Raw genomic sequence first — 19818 nt, forward strand, 5'->3', positions numbered from 1 at the left:
ATTCAACTCTTTTCTAACGTTAAATGTAATTGACGCCAATATTTTGAATACTTGTTTAAATTATATTCCGTTGCATTAGTCCTATTGAATTGATTACACACTTCCAGTAAAAATACATCAAAAAAATTAATTTCATGCTCAATAATGTCTCTGTGTTGTTGTGAATATTTCGTTACTATTGGCAACGCTATAGTTGTTTGACATTTGCGAACTCTACAGCTGATACAAAGCAAAGAGCATTGTTGTGAACTGAAATTCTAGTTAGAATAGTGATACCATGTATAGTTAACTAAGGTTCCTAATCGAGGATATTGCTTCTTTTAACACTCGAGTTAAAAAAACAATATACTAATTTTATTTAATAAACTGTGAAAATATGATTAATGAGCTCATGCAATTTATGTCTACACAAGAATTTGCGATTTTCAGGCAGTTTGTACATCTGGCAAGCGTGGTTTCTGTTCTTTTCAATTTTGCACGGAACTTGTTCTTGTTAGAATGTTTTCTATCTAACGCGCATGAAAAACTGTAATTTTATATTATTTAGATGATTTCGTTTCGTGGTGATTTATATCTACAATAAATAGTTTAATCAAAATGAAGCTGTAAGTTGTAATCAAAAGATTTCTTGCCACTGTGTTGTTTATGAATTTAGTAAAAAACTTGCAAAGCAGATGGTGATTAATTGGTTGTCATTGAGTGTCAGTTCTAAATGAATGAATACTTAGAAACGAAAAGGATCGTTAAAGAAACAACAAAGTGAATTTATGCACATTCCATTGCAAGCAGTGTTTAATAATATAAAATAACTTGCCATTTAATTGCAATTTTGGTTTATGTAAATCGCAGTTATCAATTAATGTTAAAAAAAGTTAAACAATAAGCCGGGAAGTACCAGTGTATTTTGTGAAAATAGTCATTATGCTGAAAAAATCAAACAAAATTGAATAATATAAAGAGAGTCGTCATTTCGTGGTAACGCATTTGGCTTCGATTTTCTGCATTCGTCTTTTCATTTTTGACTACACTATGAATACGAATAAAATATGTCTTCTGTCTAATGAAGAACGCATTCTTGAGAGGCATCAAGATATGTTGATAAAGCAGGTGGAGTAGACGGCAGATATGGAAGCGACACTAACTATAGAAAGGAGCGAACCAATACCATATATTTTTACAATGCTTTAAAACAACTAATACAATAACAACGTGCTGCAGAATATTTCAGCTGGCATTGATTAGGGCGACCGGCAATGCTTATTTGTGACAATTTGATAACAATAGCACGATATGTAATTGTAAATAAGTTACATATAAATGAAATTGAAAACCATAAGAAAAATAACAAAACGAAGTAATTTGTGAATTTATATCGACGAAGTGTATAATTCTAATTGGAAAATAAATCAGCAGATATCAAATTAGATGTTGTGTTTTAAAGAAATATTTTGTCACCTTAAATGCAAAATAACATAACATTTTTGGAAATTTACAGTGGCATGAATGAAACACAAAATAAAATAAAACATGAGTGAAAAAAATTTAATATTGGTTAAAACTGGTTTATATCTGAGCGCAGAACCTAAAAATGTTGAACATATGTAATATTATGCATGTAATTTAAAGTAGTGAAGCTTAATCAATAAGACACACAATTTCGAATTTTTTGATGATACGTTATTTTGCATTTCAGGTGACCATTTGTACTGTTTACAAATTGTGAAAAAGTGTTTTTGATACTTAACTAATATTTACAGGTTTTAACGTCCAATAATTTTCATCATTTGCATATAAACCTTAAAATAATTGCGTATATGTATGAAAAGAAAATATAAGACAAAATATAGTGACCAACGATTTGTTACTATAAAAAATTAAATAAGTGAAAGTAATGGAAACGCATTTAAAAAATTCATAAGAAAGAGCAAATAAAATAAATTATTATTTCTATAATAAAACAGGACGTCAATTGCGTTGCGTGTGTACCAACCGCACGTTGAAGAATATGTACAGACATATGTACGGCTTGAATACAAATAATAAAAAGATCGAGGCGATAAACCATCAAAGCTCCTTCGCAGTTGCTTATACAAAAATTCGTCTGCCATCACTTTTTGCAAAGATATACACATTGCAAACATTGGTGCTTGCAATGTGAATAGGCATGCTGATATAGTGCCGGTAGACGAACAAAACGATATACAAAGCTAAAGAACTGACGAATATGCCAGCTGTAGATTCTTCCAAAGCATTTGGTAATTCGAGTTCATACAAATACAATAAAACAACAACAATGACCACTACATCCGGTGGAACTGCCAGTTTGAGCCATATTGGCGGGAGCGCAGCTCAAAAGCGCTCTCCAACTTCTGATACCTTAGGTCTTCCCGATGCAGTTTCGCATTTCTACTACAAGCATGGCCTCTTCCTCTCCAGCTATCCAACATGTGCCACTAGCATTGCTATTATGGCAATATTACTATCGTGGTGAGTAAATGCAAGTGTGCGCATTAGTGATTTTAACTATATGTACATATTTACATAAATTTGTGCCTAAATATGTAAATTTACTTAATTTATAAATAAATGCTTAACAGTAATATATGTATATTTCGGCTGGGATTTAGAATAGCATCCCCGGATTTCGGGGATAAAATGGGTGTCAACCAGAAAGGTGACTTTCTCCAAATCACGAANAAGTATACACGGATAACTTTTTTTCTATGCTTGTAGTTATTAATTAACTTACAACTACTTATATAGGGTTATATATATATATATATATATATATACATATATAGTTGCCGCTGACTTATAGTTTCGGCCAGGACTATTTTTTTTGAAGCGCGGCGCTGAATTATTCACAATATACAAATTATCAATTTAAAAGTTGTAAATTTTTTACTTTAAATGCAAAATGCAATTCATGATGAGCGTGGCCACCTCTACACCAGAACGAAAACGTTGAAACCATCGTTCTGCGGTGGAAATGGAAACTGTATCGGGTCCATAAAAGCACAAAATTTATTGGCGTCTTGTGATACATTTTTGGCTTTATCGTAGTAGTACTGTAAAATATGCTGTATTTTCTCTTTATTTTGCTCCATGTTTGCGACGCTATAACTCACGAACGACTTAAAAGAAACTTCAATCAATCAAATACGTATTAGCGCGTGAAATGAGCTTTCCAAAAAGATATAGCATGACCCGATACGATGAATAAAACTAGAACTACGCGCTCTCAGCGCCAACTAGCGAAAATACCGCAAGACTTTTTTGACAACCTAATATATACATATTTTCGTGATCTGGAGAACGTCACCTTTCCAGTGACACCCATTTTATTCCAGAAATCCGGGGATGCTATTCTAAATTTTACACAAAACGAATATATACAAGAGTGTTAAGTAAGCGTTCTTAGACAATAAATATAGTATTTGTATACCTATATATTCTATATTTTTAAACCAAGTGAAATACGAAATAAAATTTAACAAATATCTACACATGGCTCATAAGTAGCAAATATTACAAATTATGAAAAAGTGTGTAAATATATATGTATATGTACATATGTATGCATTTCCTTCTTAATATAATTAAAAAATTTGCATGCATATGTTTTTGTATCCCCATTCCTACTTAAATATGCATGAGTTTATTATTTACTTATTTATCAGAATACAATTGAGACTTGTACTGTGTGAATGTATGTACGATTCAAATTTAATATCTCTAAATAAAAACTTAAAAGTTTGTTTAAAAAAATGGTCGGTCCAAATTTTCTATTATTTTCTTAGACTAGTTTCGCACTCAATAAATAAAAGTCCATATTAATATATACATATATATGTATATGGATGTTTTTATTAAGGGTAATTTTAATAAATTTGTTTTATATCTATGAATTGTAGATATTATAAATAATTATTTATTTATTTATTATATTCTTATGTATTGCATAATTTTGTGCATACTACTGGTGTAAGCATTTGTATACTATATGTATGTATGCATGTGTATGAATATATATGTACATATGTACAAATATTTTTTTTCAAGAACGTGTATATCTATCATGCAACAAGTAGTTTAGAACTATTCGCAGACGTGCTGGGGCCAATTTTGAAATTAATGAATGAAATTACAAAACACTTGCTCTCATTATAGTAGCAAATCAATGAGTAATATTATAGGATTCTTAAACATATTATATCTATACATATAAACATTTTAAATACATTTCTAAAATTTAGATTACATCAGATCTGGCTCTCTTGGGTCCATAGTAGCAGCAAATTTTTATACTCTCGCAACAAAGTTGCTAAGGAGAGTATTATAGTTTTGTTCACATAACGGTTGTTTGTAAGTCCTAAAACTAAAAGAGTCAGATATAGGGTTATATATACCAAAGTGATCAGGGTGACGAGTTGAGTTGAAATCCGGATGTATGTCTGTCAGTCCGCCCGTCCAAAAAAGTTAGTAGGGGGCGGGGCCACGCCCACTTTTCCARAAAAATTACGTCCAAATATGCCCTTCCCTACTGCGATCCTTTGTGCCRAATTTCACTTTAATATCTTTATTTATGGCTTAGTTATGACACTTTATAGATTTTCGGTTTTCGCCATTTTGTGGGCGTGGCAGTGGGCCGATTTGGCCATCTTCGAACTTAACCTTCTTATGGAGCCAAGAAATACGTGCACCAAGTTTCATCATGATATCTCAATTTTTACTCAAGTTACAGCTTGCACGGACGGACGGACAAACGGACGGACGGACAGACAGACATCCGGATTTCAACTCTACTCGTCACCCTGATCACTTTGGTATATATAACCCTATATCTGACTCTTTTAGTTTTAGGATTTACAAACAACCGTTATGTGAACAAAACTATAATACTCTCTTTAGCAACTTTGTTGCGAGAGTATTAAAATGAGTTATGTGTGCGCATAAAAAACTTTTAATACCCTTTTACAAGTGATATGGCTGAAAGTGAATAAAAACATGCAAAGCAAAGTTCATGATTCACGCCGGGATGTAGGTAAAAGTGAATGTATTTAAGTATAGAATGCAACAGTACATATGTATGTATATTTTATATATATGAATATTTATAGCCGCGCACATTATTTTTTCAAGAGTACTTTAACTTTTTGCAAATAATTCTTTCTCTTTTAATAAAATAATTATTGAAAGAGGAAGAGGGAATAGTTAGTCTAATAACTGAAGAAGCTATAACTTGTGGTTGAAGTTTAAAATTGGTTAAGCTCAATTTCTGGCTAAACTATTTGTCCAATAGAAAAAAATTATGGGATACACTTAAAATACCGAAGTTCAAAATACCAACACATCAAAATACCGACAAAATGTAAACATGCAGCTAAATCAAAATACACACGAATCAAAACCCCGACAAATCGGAACTCCGAAGAGTCAAAATACCGACAAACCAAAATGCAGACATGTGAAAAATAGTTTATCTTGTCCGCCTTTATTTCTATCGAAGCACAGAGAGGGAACTCCACTGATCCTGTTCGCAGGGCCTCGAAAATTATATGACAAAGTGTGTGCTTTTCATATAGCCTCAAAATTTAGGTGAAAAATTCAAATAACCTATCTTTTGAGTGTTTTATTTTTATCTTGATATAAGTCGGTTTAATTTAGAATAAAATTTAATACATCTCACATCGCTCGTAAATTATTTTTCTTTTCACTTTTGTTAATTCGTACCTGAGAATCGATGATTAACAGTCAGGTATCTTACTGGTAGCGTTGGAATATCGGAAGGACCAGTGAAAATTATTTTGAAAAATAATTTGGGGAGAAGTAAAATCACGATTGGCTCCAAAATAACTGATTTTTGTCGAAAAACAGCACCACATTAACATCTGTAAAACAATGGTTTCCAACTGATCGCCTGATTTAGGTCCGTGTAGCTTCGAGCTTTTCAGCAAACTCAAATGGCCGGGACCAACCGGGAATGCCGTTTTGAATACATTGAAGACATTAAACGTGAATCGCTACGCGCATTGAATGGTATTCCAGAAATTGACTTTAACAACAGTGTATTGGGGTAAATTATATTCTTCAAAATCAAATGAGGGATTCATTTTAGGGGGATGATATAGATTTTGAAGAATATAATTTTAATGTTTTATCTCCAAAACTACTACTCTGATCAACTTTTTTTTTAGAGTCGTGAAACTCGGAAATAGACAGACCCCGAAAAATACACCTGGTAAACCTAAAGCTAGTTAATTAAAATTGTTTATTTCTACAATCAGCGTGGTAATCTCTCCTGTCCTTTTTAATTAAGAATATTATTAAGGTTTTAAAGAGATAGAAATATACGAGTGCATATTAAATAATTTAACTTATTTACTGGCGATTATAACTATTATTATAATTGTAAGTACCTTAATTTTTCTCTGAAATTAATTACATAAGCGACCAAAGTTTTGCATATAAAGGGTCTACCAACGAGATCGACGTGTGGTTAAAATGAAATGAAACATGAAATTGCGTTTATTGAAACAAGCGAGAATTTTACGCACTCACATTTTCTTTGTTTACGAAGCCATTAAGCCAGAAATAAGTCTTATCTGATAAAATGAAATGACAAACCTTACTGAACACACTGGCAAAAGTTGACACAAATCCGTAAAACAAGTACTCGTAACAACATTTGACGTAACATTTTGCAAGTGCATTTTTTGAGCTGGCTTTACGAGGTATTGATAGGTCAATAGTTATTTTGTTTACGAAAAAAACGAACGCAAATCGAGCAAAGTTCCTGTATATAATAAAAAACGCTTACTGATTATTTTCACATACAAATGCATAAGTAGGCCTACGGAATATATACATATGTATTCATAGATATATATATTATAGTATATAAGTATACACGGATAACTTTTTTTCTATGCTTGTAGTTATTAATTAACTTACAACTACTTATATAGGGTTATATATATATATATATATATATATATTTATAACTGATTAGGGTGGGGAGAAAAGTTTAAATTGGGTTGACTGTCTGTCTGTCCGTCCGTGCAAGCTGTTACTTAAAAGTAACAATTGAGATATGTATCTTGATGAAACTTGGTTTACAGGTTTCTTGGTAAAAAAAAAGTTCGAGTTCGTAGATGGGCGAAATCTGATCACCGCCACGCCCACAAATCGCCATTAAGCGAAAACGTATAAAGCGTATAGTAATAACTAAGCACTAATGCAGCAGCCAGGGGCACCTGTGAAAAAAAAAATAGAAAAAATGTGCGTGGCCCGCCCTCTAATTAGTTTAATGTTTATATCTCCTAAACCGCTAAAGTTACAACTATCAAATCGTTCAGCGTGAATATTACAAGAACTCCTACCAATGGTGAGAAAATGAATGAAGTCGGATGAAAACACCGTTCACTCCCCATATAACGGTACTGTTCAAAACTACTAAAAGAATTTTAAATCCGTAACTAAATACGCCAGTTATATTAAATTTTACCACCGATAAGGCTTTATAGGGGCCGGGGTAGAAATTGAACAATGCACGTGGGACCGCCTACCTTTTGGTAACATCTCATATCTCGGGACCCATCAACCGATTTCGACTAATTTTAGTACGTATAATTTTTTTAACATTCTTATGTTACAGTGTAAAAATAAGCAACATCGATCAACAACCAGGCCTTCTTTCCATATAACACAATATTAAATTCCATTGGATTCATTCAGTTAATATAACGATATAACATATTGCACGAATAATTTCTTTAGTTTATGTCAACTTGTGACCAAAAATTGTTCAAATCTAACCAAAACTGTTCTAGATCCCTATTACCGAATATGTGGACCCCAGTATCTTTAGTTGACTTTTAATCGAAAATATCGGTCAATGTGTGATTTGCAAAAAATCCTTCTCTGACGATGGTATGTCTGTATGCCAAAAATTGGTCGAATCGAGCCGAATACTTCCCTGAGCCCCATATACCTAATATAAAGATTTTTGAACTTCGAAGTGACTTTATGCCGGATATATCAGCCAATATTTGAGTTAGCTCAATGAAATCTCAATTTGTGGGTTTTTTAATCATGACAGTGTATCTTTGTGCCAAAAATGGATAAATTTGAGCGAAAACTTGACCTAGCCCCCTTATGACCATTACCAGGATTTTCGAACATCCGACTGACTTTGCTCCATATGATTGTTGATTGTATATGAGATACCTTAATGATAATAGAAAATGATAATATCGGGTCGATACTAACCCAACTCCCATATGCTACATACATTGAAATTCGTTTTTCTAAGAAATCTTATGCYGAATTTGCCAGCCAGTGTATGAGTTATATTGATTATATGTATATATAAAACTTCTAGATTCCGATTCTCTGGTTGACGTTTTACACCATAAAGTATTTCCCTGGCTTTAATTCTTGCAAATTGCAAGAGTATAAAATGTTCAATTTCGCCCGAACTTAGCTCTTCCATACTTGTACCTTATAAAATAATATGACATTGTCAGAAATGTGCCAGAAAGAAATTTATTCTGTAATTGTCATGAAAATTGCCGATTAGTTAGATTCAAGACAGGATTTTCTAGTTATAAACTGGTAAATTTACTCACCAACATTTCCGCGTATTATGAAATGTAAGTATGTCTCAAAACATATGTACATAAGCATGTATGTATATTTCTAACCGTTTTACATATTCATAAAAATTTTATTCGAAATTCATTGCATGTGTTTTTATTGGACATGAATGACAATAGTAAACGATAATATTTGAATTAAAGCGCTTTGAGGTAATATTTAAATATTAATGCACAACATTAAAATGGTAATATAACGGATGCAACGGTGGGGAGGGTGAAAGGTAGCCGTGTGAGGTGAACGTTTTTAGTTGGTACATACATAAATTGTGACAAAAGAGGGCCTGAAATTGTAATTAAATTCCTCGGGTAAATGATATTCCAAAACAAGAAAAAACGTTAACTTCGTTATACCCTTCACAGGTGCATTTCTTTTAATAACTGTGTGCCCAGTTTGTATGGGCGCTATTTGCTATAGTAATCCGATCTGAACAATTTGGTCGATGTTATTACCTTAAGTAGTATTCCATGTAAAATTTCGTGAAGATACCACTTCAAATGCGAAATTTTTCCATACAAGTCCTTGATTCCGATCGTTCGGTTTGTATGGCAACTATATGCTATAGTGAGCCGCTCTGAACAATTTTTTCCGATGTTACATTATTTATATGAACAATAACTCATACCAAATTTCGTGAAGATATATTGTCAAATGAAGAAGTTTCCCATGCATGCATTTCATTCCGAAAATAGAAAATAATTTATACCGAATTTCTTAAAAAAATCTTGTCAAATGCAAAAGTTTTCCATACAAGAACTTGATTCCGATCGTTCAGTTTGTATGGGAGCTATATGTTATAGTAGTCCGATATCGACAGTTCCGTCAAATGAGCAGCTTCTTAAAGAGAAAATGTCGTTTACAAAATTTCAAAACGATATCTTAAAAACTGAGGGACTAGTTCGTATATATACAGACAGACGGACATGGCTAAATCGACTCAGCTCAACATACTGATCATTTGTATACATATATACTTTATACGGTCTCCGACGCTTCCTTCTGGGGGTTACAAACTTCGTGATAAACTTAATATACCCTGTTCAGGGTATAAAATTGTGTTTTCTTAAGATTGTAGGACTGTCCTTAATTACTGTGCCAAATACACATAACCACGATCTGTCAACCAGTTTGTTTACAGCAGCTGCTAAGTCGGTACACATCAGTAGTGCGTTGTTATTCTTACAATGTATAAAAAATCAAATTTTGTATTTCTAATCAAAAATCGTACGCGGAGCGAATGTTAGAAAATCCTTCAAAAGCGGTCGAAAAATCCTTGAAGACATGCATCGTTCTGGACGACCTTCGACCTCTTTAACTGTTTTCAGTCGATCGAAGAGATAAAGCAAAATTCGCTGAAGGAGCTGAAGGCCATCCCAAAAAGTCTTTATGAAAAGGGTTTCAGGGACTGGAAAAATTGGCATGAGTGTTATACATCTGGTGAGGATTAATTCTATGAATTTTTAACATAAATTTTGAGGTTATGGGAAAAAAGTCTGTAGAGAAAAGTTAAAGATCTTTTTATGACTTACAACATTGTATAACTTTTATCTATAGGTCTGGTAGTTTTGCCGGAAATCGGAATAACCATTTTTAACTCTTACAAAATTTCCACGCCCTTCTCGGCCGCAGACCGCCCGTGAACTTTTTTCCGTTAATGTTTATAATTTTATCTTTCGTTCTTATCGTTGGTCGCTTTAGTTGAACATGTCATATTATCATGTAATCTCCAGTACTACAACTACTCTAATACACCTTTCTTCCTATGAGACTTGTGTTATACAGCTTATGTATGTAATAATGTCGAAGAGAGTATATGTATGTAATTTTAAAATTTCTTAAAAATGTGGCTAGGCTCTTAATGATGGTACCACAGACCTTCTAAAACCCGTGCAAGCAGTAACTTTAGTAAAAATTGAGATATCATGATGAAACTTGGTACACGTATTTCTTGGCTCCATAAGAAGGTTAAGTTCGAAGATGGGCAAAATCGGCCCACTGCCACGCCCACAAAATGGAGGAAACCGAAAACCTATAAAGTGTCATAACTAAGCCATAAATAAAGATATTAAAATGAAATTTGGCACAAAGGATCGCATTAAGAAGGGGCATATTTGGACGTAATTTTTTTGGAAAAGTGGGCGTGGCCCCGCCCCCTACTAACTATTTTGTACATATCTCGAAAACTACTATAGCTATGTCAACCAAACTGTATAGAGTCGTTTGTTTTAGGCATTTCCATATACAGTTCATGATGGAAGAAATCGGATAATAACCACGCCCACCTCCCATACAAAGGTTATGTTGAAAATCACTAAAAGTGCGTTAACCGACTAACAAAAAACGTCAGAAACACTAAATTTTACGGAAGAAATATCAGAAGGAAGCTGCTCCAGGCTTTTTTTTTAAATTTAAAATGGGCGTAGCGTCGCCCACTTATGGACCAAAAACCATATCTCAGGAACTACTCGACCGATTTCAATGAAATTTGGTACATACTATTTTCTTAACACCCTGATGACATGTACCAAATATGGGTGAAATCGGTTCACAACGACGCCTGAAATCTCGATTATCACTTTATCATGCGAGAGTATAAAATGTTCGGTGACACCCGAACTTAGCAATTCCTTACTTGTTTGTTATTATTTTTGTAACGATAATTCAGTCATCGAAATTACTTAACGATAGGCTCAGGAAATTAACGATTTCGACGTGTTCTGGGCGAGAGGAGTTAACCGGCAAGCAAATAATTGGTTAGTGTCATGCGGCGACTCATTGATGAATGGTTGACAGGGGAGAGTTTTAGGCTCCTTGCCTGAGGTCATGATCGTACATATTATCTGCGTATAAGAAAACGCTTTCTGGTGGATGTAGGAGCTTCAAAGTGTAGTAATTAAACAGTATCGGGGAAGAAACACTACGCCGTTTAATTCCTCTTAATTTATAATGTTGACTTCGAAATAGTACCAATGATTGCCTACCGCACAGATAGTTCATGGTCCATCATATTAGTCTTGGAGGGATTGTTGTTTGTTCGACGTTTTCGAATAGCTTTATATGGTTGACTGTGTCAAAAGCTTTTTTGGTGTATAGATCACACTGAGAGTGATGCTGCCTAGTTGAGCTCCGTGCGATCAGAGATTCCTTATTAGCCACTCGGCTGCACTCGGCGGTGGCCCGCGCCCGGGTTGGATTCAATACCAGCCTGGATATAGGGGTTAAAGGGCAACCCTGCTGATAGCTTGTGCTCTAAAAATGAGGACGATATAAACAGAGTTAGATCCTCGAAATAACAGCCCATAAAATCCGATTCCGGTATCGTAAAATCGGTTATGGGAATTGATTATTAATTATTATTGTTCATTCAAGCTTGCGCGACGTAAGGTCTTTTGGTTAACCCTGTTTTAGAATTATGTTATTATTTTAAAGTGGTAGTAAGTAAGTATAAATAAATGTTAAAAATAACTATACTTTGCATTTAAACGAAGTACATTTTTTGTTTACAATAAAAATAAGTGAAATATTCTTATTACCATATGTACATACATACCATATTTTTCCCATATGATAATCAATTTAAATAGCGTCTAAATTCATTGAGTCGAATGTCTTTTGAATATTAAAAGCGGCTCAACGTAAAACAAAGTCCTAAGCATTTAGTAGTTCTGGCGCACTTAATATAATTGATCATTTACGTTTATTTCCTTTTTGGAAATGGAAATTAAAAGTTTTTTTTATACATCTGTCAGAATTCTGGAGGATTTGAATAATATGAAAAATCCCATAGAGAAGATTAAAGTATTAGTTATAGCTAGCAAGCTGCGAATCGTTTAATTAACTGGTAATTAGAGATGGCATAGAAAACCGAATATATTCGAGGGGAAACCGAATATACCCGCGGCAAGGCATGCCTGTCGTAAGAGGCGACTAAAAGCCATATGCACTATGTCTGACATTACAGGTATTGGTGTGATGTCAACATGGTCTAAGTCAGAAAAATGCTTTAATATTCTGCTGGAAGTCAAATTCTAAGCTTTATATTTATATCACAAAATATAAAGTATTTGTCACAGCGACAATTGCAAGCAGTCATTGAGTTTATGGGGACTCAACTGGTAGTAGCAAGAGCTACAAAGTCAGTCCAAGGACTTAAACCTGGTACCTTTGCGGTAACTCCAATCTGCTCATTGGGTTGGGCCCTTTGTGGAGATTCGTCGATGCTGTGGCTTAAACCTAAATGCAGGAAGGGCATTTTGTGCAATGTAGAGTCGCACTGCAGCCGGGTGGCGGACCCAAAGTACGGCAGAGATTTTAGATGGGCCTCGAACCCGACCAAGGTTACTAGGGTTTCCCTATCCACCCGAACCAATTGGAACCAAAAATTAAATGCAAAATGCATTTATGCTTTGGGGCGCTGATCAACGCATTGTATTGATCTACGTGCTTCTAGCAATAGAAAGCACTGTGAGGTTAGGCCTTCGCAGGCAGATACTCACGTAAACCACAGCGACATTCTGTACGTGTAAACAGTCCTGTTATTTTCATATGAAAATTTTTGAGAAATGTAGAAAGCAGGGTCTAAACTTTTACATTTCCATATACCGGGTTTCCCAATAAGGGTGATAAGTGCCTCCCGGCCATTTTGAAAATGTCGTGATCTGTAATTTTTTTTAAGTGATTAAGTAATGTTGACAATTTCATCATGGAAAGATATGCGCAAGAGCAACGTTTACAAATTAATTAATTTTAATATCAAAATAGTTCTCCAATTGCGACTTTTCGTGCGCTTTTGCGATTTAATGGTCTTAATAATCGTGCTCGCTATTCATCGAATTTTTGAAAATTCCTGGGTACATTTTTTAACATAATGGTCAAGTGCCAATAAGGAAAAGAATCGCTTGAAGTGATGAAAATATTGCTGCTTCAGGTAAGTGTTGCTGAAGACCGCAATTTGTCGATTCCAAGACGTTCTCAAGAACTGGGACTATCTAAAACCATGACCTGGCGGATCTTGAGAAAGTATTTGGGCGTGCATCTGTATAAAATTGTTTTCCCTCAAGAACCGAAGCCATTGGACCGTAAACGTCGCGAATTTGTTGATTTTGCTTTGAAACCACTTGAAAACGATAACGATTTTTTTAAGGAAATCATATCCTCGGATGAGACCCATTTTCATCTGAATGGGGCGGCAAATAAAAAACACTGTCGATTCTGATACGAAGAAAATCTACAAATTATTCATGAACAACCATTACATACGCCTAAATTGACACCTTGGTGTGGTTTCTGACCTGGTGGAGTCATCGTTACTGTCAATGGAGTGCGGTGTAGATCAATGGTAACCAACTTGCTATGGCCACAATTGGAAGAAGATGATCTCGACAACACCTGGTTCCAACAAAACAAAATTATTGCGATAAATGTTTGAAGATTCGATTTTTTCAAGAAATTGTATCATTGAATTGCCTCCAGAAGTTATGATTCACATTATCTTGTGGGATTATTTGAAGTCATTGGTATTTAGCATTAGCATTCTCTTCAAACTTTAGAAGTCAATGCTATTCATCAAATTTGGTCCTGCAAAAGAAGTCATGAAGGCCATATGATTCGTGTTTTTCAATCATCCAAATTGATTTTATCGCCTTCAAAATAACATCCATTTGGAGCGAGGCACATGTGCCAACGCTACTGAGGTCGAATTAAGAATAGTTATACCAACCCAGAAAAAAAATGTACCTGATACTTTTGGCAATGTATATTCAGAACTTTATTGCATCGATTGTTCGTCACATTACCTAAAAATATATGAATTTGCTAACAATTAGTGTATTTTTTAAGTGATCCTATCACTCTTATTAGGAGTGTATAAAATGACTAGCAGTCAAGCGCGCATTCTGTAATGTGAATCAATTTAGCGTTCGTCTCTGTCTAGTTGCGATTACGTACGTAAACTTTGCCCTGGTTTTGTGTATTGTCATGGCTGTTGTTTTCTTGAATATTTTTATTAGACCTAACAGACACGAAGTTCGCTTCTTACTTGCCTTCGTGTATAAAAATTAGTTTTTGCATTTAAAAGTTCTCAGCAAACTGATGTAACTYTAAGATGTCAGCTAGCGAATGCTAGAGTTAAATGACTAAYAAGAAGAAAATGTTAAATACACACCCATGCAGTAAGTAAACAAAAAATTTTTAAAGGTRCGTATGTAATTTTTAAGCTATTCTAGTCTATAAGAATCCATTAGAGGTCTATTGGCCGGTAAAAATAAAACAAATATTTATGTCATGTTTTAACAAAACATAAAAAAGTGAAAATTTTAAAACTCAAAATGTGGGTTGAATGGTGATTATAACACTATAGAGATATACATACATGTGCTTGTATATACAGTATATGTAACAGATATACAGTAGGTAGAAAAAGTAGGTTATCAAAGTGAAATATAAATCAACGAAGTGAATAAAATTTAAAAGTTTATATTTTTTTTATTGAGATCATATTTCAAAGTATTTAATTAAAGTAAACTATTTTAAATTTTTAAAGAAAGCCTGGGTTCTTTCTGATATTTCCTCCGTAAAATTTAGTGTTTCTGACGTTTTTTGTTAGTCGGTTAACGCACTTTTAGTGATTTTCAACATAACCTTTGTATGGGAGGTGGGCGTGGTTACTATCCGATTTCTTCCATCATGAACTGTATATGGAAATGCCTGAATGAAACAACTTTGTAGAGTTTGGTTGACATAGCTATAGTAGTTTCCGAAATATGTACAAAAAACTTAGTAGGAGGCGGGGCCACGCCCACTTTTCCAAAAAAAAATTACGTCCAAATATGCCCCTCCCTAATGCGATCCTTTTTGCCAAATTTCACTTTAATATCTTTATTTATGGCTTAGTTATGACACTTTATAGGTTTTCAGTTTTCGCCATTTTGTGGGCGTGGCAGTGATTTTTCCCATATCTCAATTTTTATTCAAGTTACAGCTTGCACGGACGGACGGACAGACAGACATCCGGATTTCAACTCTACTCGTCACCCTGATCTCTTTGGTATATATAACCCTATATCTGACTCTTTTAGTTTTAGGATTTACAAACAACCGTTATGTGAACAAAACTATAATACTCTCTTTAGCAACTTTGTTGCGAGAGTATAAAAATAAGTTATCAAAATGGACAAGTTTTAAATAGTTGCAAAATAGAAAAGTATTTTATATGAAATTTGTGCACTACAACTGAATCATGCAAATAGCCAAAGCAGTAAATCTGTTTAAGGGCGCTCCTGAGATAACTGCGTATAGGTCAGAGATTAGCAAAAATTATGTATTTGTTATCATGGAATAACACTCTAAATAATTAAAAAATAACAAAGTGTTAATTGCTTAATTAAGTATTTGACTATCGTCGACTTTGCGCTGCTTCAGGAGCTTACAAACATTTCAAATTAAATACTGGTTTTTGTAAAAAATATTTGTGTGGCAAATTTAAGTAATTCCTAACACACATTTGGTGTGGAAAATCCTTATATCTAAAAAAATCAGAAAATTTCAAATCATAATTCAGAGGCATAAGTCATAGGCTTATTGCCAAAACTAACAAACACTGCTTCGTTACACCGTATAAACATATATACATATGTATGAATGTATTTAAGTGAATAAAGGGCGCAACAACTTTTTAATTATAAAGGGACAGAAAATAATGGAAATAAATGTTTTGAGGTTATTATTGAACTTTGTTATGAAACATATTAGCCGCATTCGATTGATATTTTCTGTGCTCGCTAAAAAACGGACTTAAATTTATGATAATAGAATCTGCTCTGTATTTTATTCTAAACATTTTTTCTTTTGCATTTATGTAGTATATAAAGACTATATTTGGTTATACTATATGTATATCTCATAAACATGTAATTTAAATAAAAAATTTCGTTCATTCCTTTATGGTCGTACAGTTTATTATAATAATCTTACAAATATAATTCCTATATGTTTTGTCTCATTAGTTTTATTTTTAATTTTAACGTAATAATGAGATGATGATGAAAATACGTTAACCTCGGCTGTACGGTAGCTACAATCTGATAATGTATTGGGTGAGCGTCAAATAATAAAAATCGGAATTTGATTGATCACTTTGTATGGTAGCTATATGCTATAGTGGTCTGATATCGGAGGTTTCGCCAAAGAAAGTGTGGAAAATTTCAGATGTGCATCTCAAAGAGTGAAGGGCGGTATAATAAAAGTTTTAAAAGTATTTGCTTTTAAAACTTCATAGAAAAATTTTATGAAATCTATTTGAAACCCTCAAAGCAATAAAAAACGAGAACGCTCATTGCGGCGTCACTACGTTTAATTCTGAAAGTTATCGCTCATGTCTGCTTTGCCACGCGCTATGAATAGAAAATATGTACGTATATACATATATATAATATGTATGTACGTGGTATCAACGCATTCACAGAGTCATAATTTTACCTCTTATCAAGCCTAGAAACATTGGAAATCGTGAATACCCGCTAGTCTCCAAGGCGGTCAAAAATATTTAAATATTTTCGTATTTCATTTTTATTGTTTATTTCTATACTACTTTTTTTTTACCTCACTCACTTTCGTTTTTTGCTTTTATATTCTTCTGCTTTTTCTTCTTAATATTATGGCCTTGCCGCGCAATTCAAATACTTTAAATGTCGCAAATAATCAAAATTGATAATAGATTTTCTATATTTCACTGTTGCAAAATATTATTTACTCACATTAGATGTTCATGCAAATATAGTACATGTATGCGCTGTAAGAATGTGCAAATAATATTCACACGTTGTTAAATATTTCATAGTATTGTAGTTCTTCGATTTGCTAAAAATAAATGCACCGTTGAGGTCTTATCGTTTTTTAAACTTTGTTGATTTGACGCAGTTTCAACATTATTTTTTCTTCATAGCAGATAAATTTGTGGTTAATAGAAAAAAAAGAAAGAAATTTTGAAGTGAAAAAAATATTGTACTAGAAGTTTGATAGAGTTGTTGTTTTAAACTTTTTTCACTTGATAAGAGCTTTCTTGAATTTTAACTTCTGATTGATGGAATTGTTTAAGGTTATGAAATTCTCAGAAAAGCTGCATTGAAATAAATGAAAAATGTGGTGTAGATCCACATTATGATTAGAAAAACAGTCAACCATAGGTTTGCTCATATTAAGTATATGGCACTTTATAAAGTTTGTTTTTGCAAAGTTTGTTTCTGATATAAATATATTTTAAAATGAAATAATAAGATATCTTAGTTATTAATCAAGTTATCGTCTCGTCATCCTGATTATTTTGATATAGTACATATAGCACTATATTTATCTTGAATAGCTTTAAGTTTTACAAACCGTTTGGTGATCAAAACTAGTAAACAAGGTTTGTCCAGCGCATACATATTTTTTATTAATCATTCATTATAAAATATCTTTTTCATGTTAGTTTTCAGTTTTGGAAATAGAACATAGTCTCATAATTTAATTAAAAAATCTTCAGTTAATATTATCTAAATACTGCATTCGTATTTAAATCGCCAGCCATCATAATGGTAATAAAATTTGTATCGATAAAAAAAAAATGTCAATGCCTTTTTCCACCAATTCAGCTTGTAGATGACCTGGCCTTTAGTCATTTAAATCTTCATAACCATTTTTAAATCGTGTAAACGATGTATAAACTTAAGTACAACCCATTAACATAACATTTTTGATCAATTCATATGCTTGAGCGAATTTTTCAATCGATTCAAAAGCGCATAGTTACTTTTATTAATTTATTTTACTCTGTTCGATATTGTCCAGGAATGATAATAACTTCATGTGAACCAAAGCCATTGTATAAACCAAACAAGTAACAAATCCTATCATTTTCACCCATACATACACACGCGAAAGCTTAGTTAGCAATTAGAATGCAATAGAATGAGGGAAGACTCAGTTCAATAGCCTAGGCAGTTCGTTAGGGTTTCCTGAATATTCTACTACTAAAACGGCCTAATGCCTTAGAAAAGGCACAAGTTTGTTGCCGTGTTATGCTTTCCAATTTATTATTTAAAGTACGTTTTTGTTAAATTCTCAAATATATTTCGATTATTAAAGTTCATATAGATTAAATTTACCTAGTTTTGAAGAAAATTTTATTTATTGTATCAAAATGTTGGTAAATCTTTTCTATTTTATTAAAAAAAATTTGAAGAATCTATCTATTTTTGTTTAAATTATTACAAATAGTTTTGTTTAGTATTGTATATTGAGAAAATAGGCCTCTTGGGGAACCTAACACCCAAAAAATATTTCTAACGCGCCTATACTGCAACCTCTTTACTATTTTTAAGTCCTTTTATTTAAATCTCTGTGCCGAAAAATCAACTATTTCGATCAGGTGATCTCAGCTGTTGATTCTTTTGTTACTTGAATGTTTCTACAATGCCCAAAACACATTAGCGAGAACATTGCTGGTCGACTGTTGTGGTTTCCGGCACTTTCAACGACTTTCAACCGGAAACAACCATTCAGCGGATTGCTGATCGTACCAGCACTTTGTCATTGAATATGCTGAGACGACTTACCGTAGCAATTAGTCAACTGTTGCTGTGAAGCATTGCTGGGATTTTCCATCAGAAAACTATTTTAACCAAAAAAAGCACATTTTTCACTTTTATACTGTATGAAATATATTCCTTATACAATTTTTTATAAACTAATTGCTCAATATATACTGAAGATCAAACTTGACTTGTAAGTTTGATAATATTTGTTTTTTTTTTTTTTAATTTTTTCTGGAGAGTCTTTTTATTGGATATATATGTATATATATAATATATGAACGTATTTTAAAAATTCATATAATATTTTATTAATAAAAATATTGGGTAGCGTCGTTTCTGTAGAAGATCTCCTGAAGGTCCTCAACAAAAAGGTGTTTGGTGAGGAAAATATCTCTGATCCAAATTATTTGAAATAAAAAAACCAAAAAGATTCCATTTAGGATAGATAAATACAAGTAATGAACCGAAGAAATAGTGAAAATTATGAGTTTAGACAAAACTCTTCCAAAAATTATTTTTGGCACGAATATTTACACTTTAAAGAAACTTAAAAATTGAAGATCCTGTGAAGTTTCAAGTCAATCGGTCA

At 33.0% G+C, this 19818-nt stretch overlaps 1 protein-coding gene across 2 annotated transcripts in view; it reads left to right on the plus strand.

Moving 5' to 3' along the window:
* The first annotated feature begins 284 nt into the window (after positions 1-284).
* LOC108968291 (sterol regulatory element-binding protein cleavage-activating protein) overlaps positions 285-19818 on the plus strand; it is a 31471-nt gene continuing 11937 nt past the window's right edge. The window contains exons 1-2 of one of the 2 annotated variants that reach the window (XM_018932210.1): positions 285-605; positions 1758-2487. In XM_018932210.1, the coding sequence (XP_018787755.1) occupies positions 2225-2487 (263 nt within the window). In that variant the 5' untranslated portion in view covers positions 285-605; positions 1758-2224. Of the gene's footprint in view, positions 606-1757; positions 2488-19818 lie in introns of those variants that run through there. The other variant, XM_018932211.1, reaches the window with a different exon arrangement.

This window comes from Bactrocera latifrons, unplaced genomic scaffold, assembly GCF_001853355.1.
Source record: "Bactrocera latifrons isolate USDA-ARS-PBARC rearing strain unplaced genomic scaffold, ASM185335v1 scaffold_209, whole genome shotgun sequence".
In the NCBI taxonomy this organism is placed as follows: domain Eukaryota; kingdom Metazoa; phylum Arthropoda; class Insecta; order Diptera; family Tephritidae; genus Bactrocera; species Bactrocera latifrons.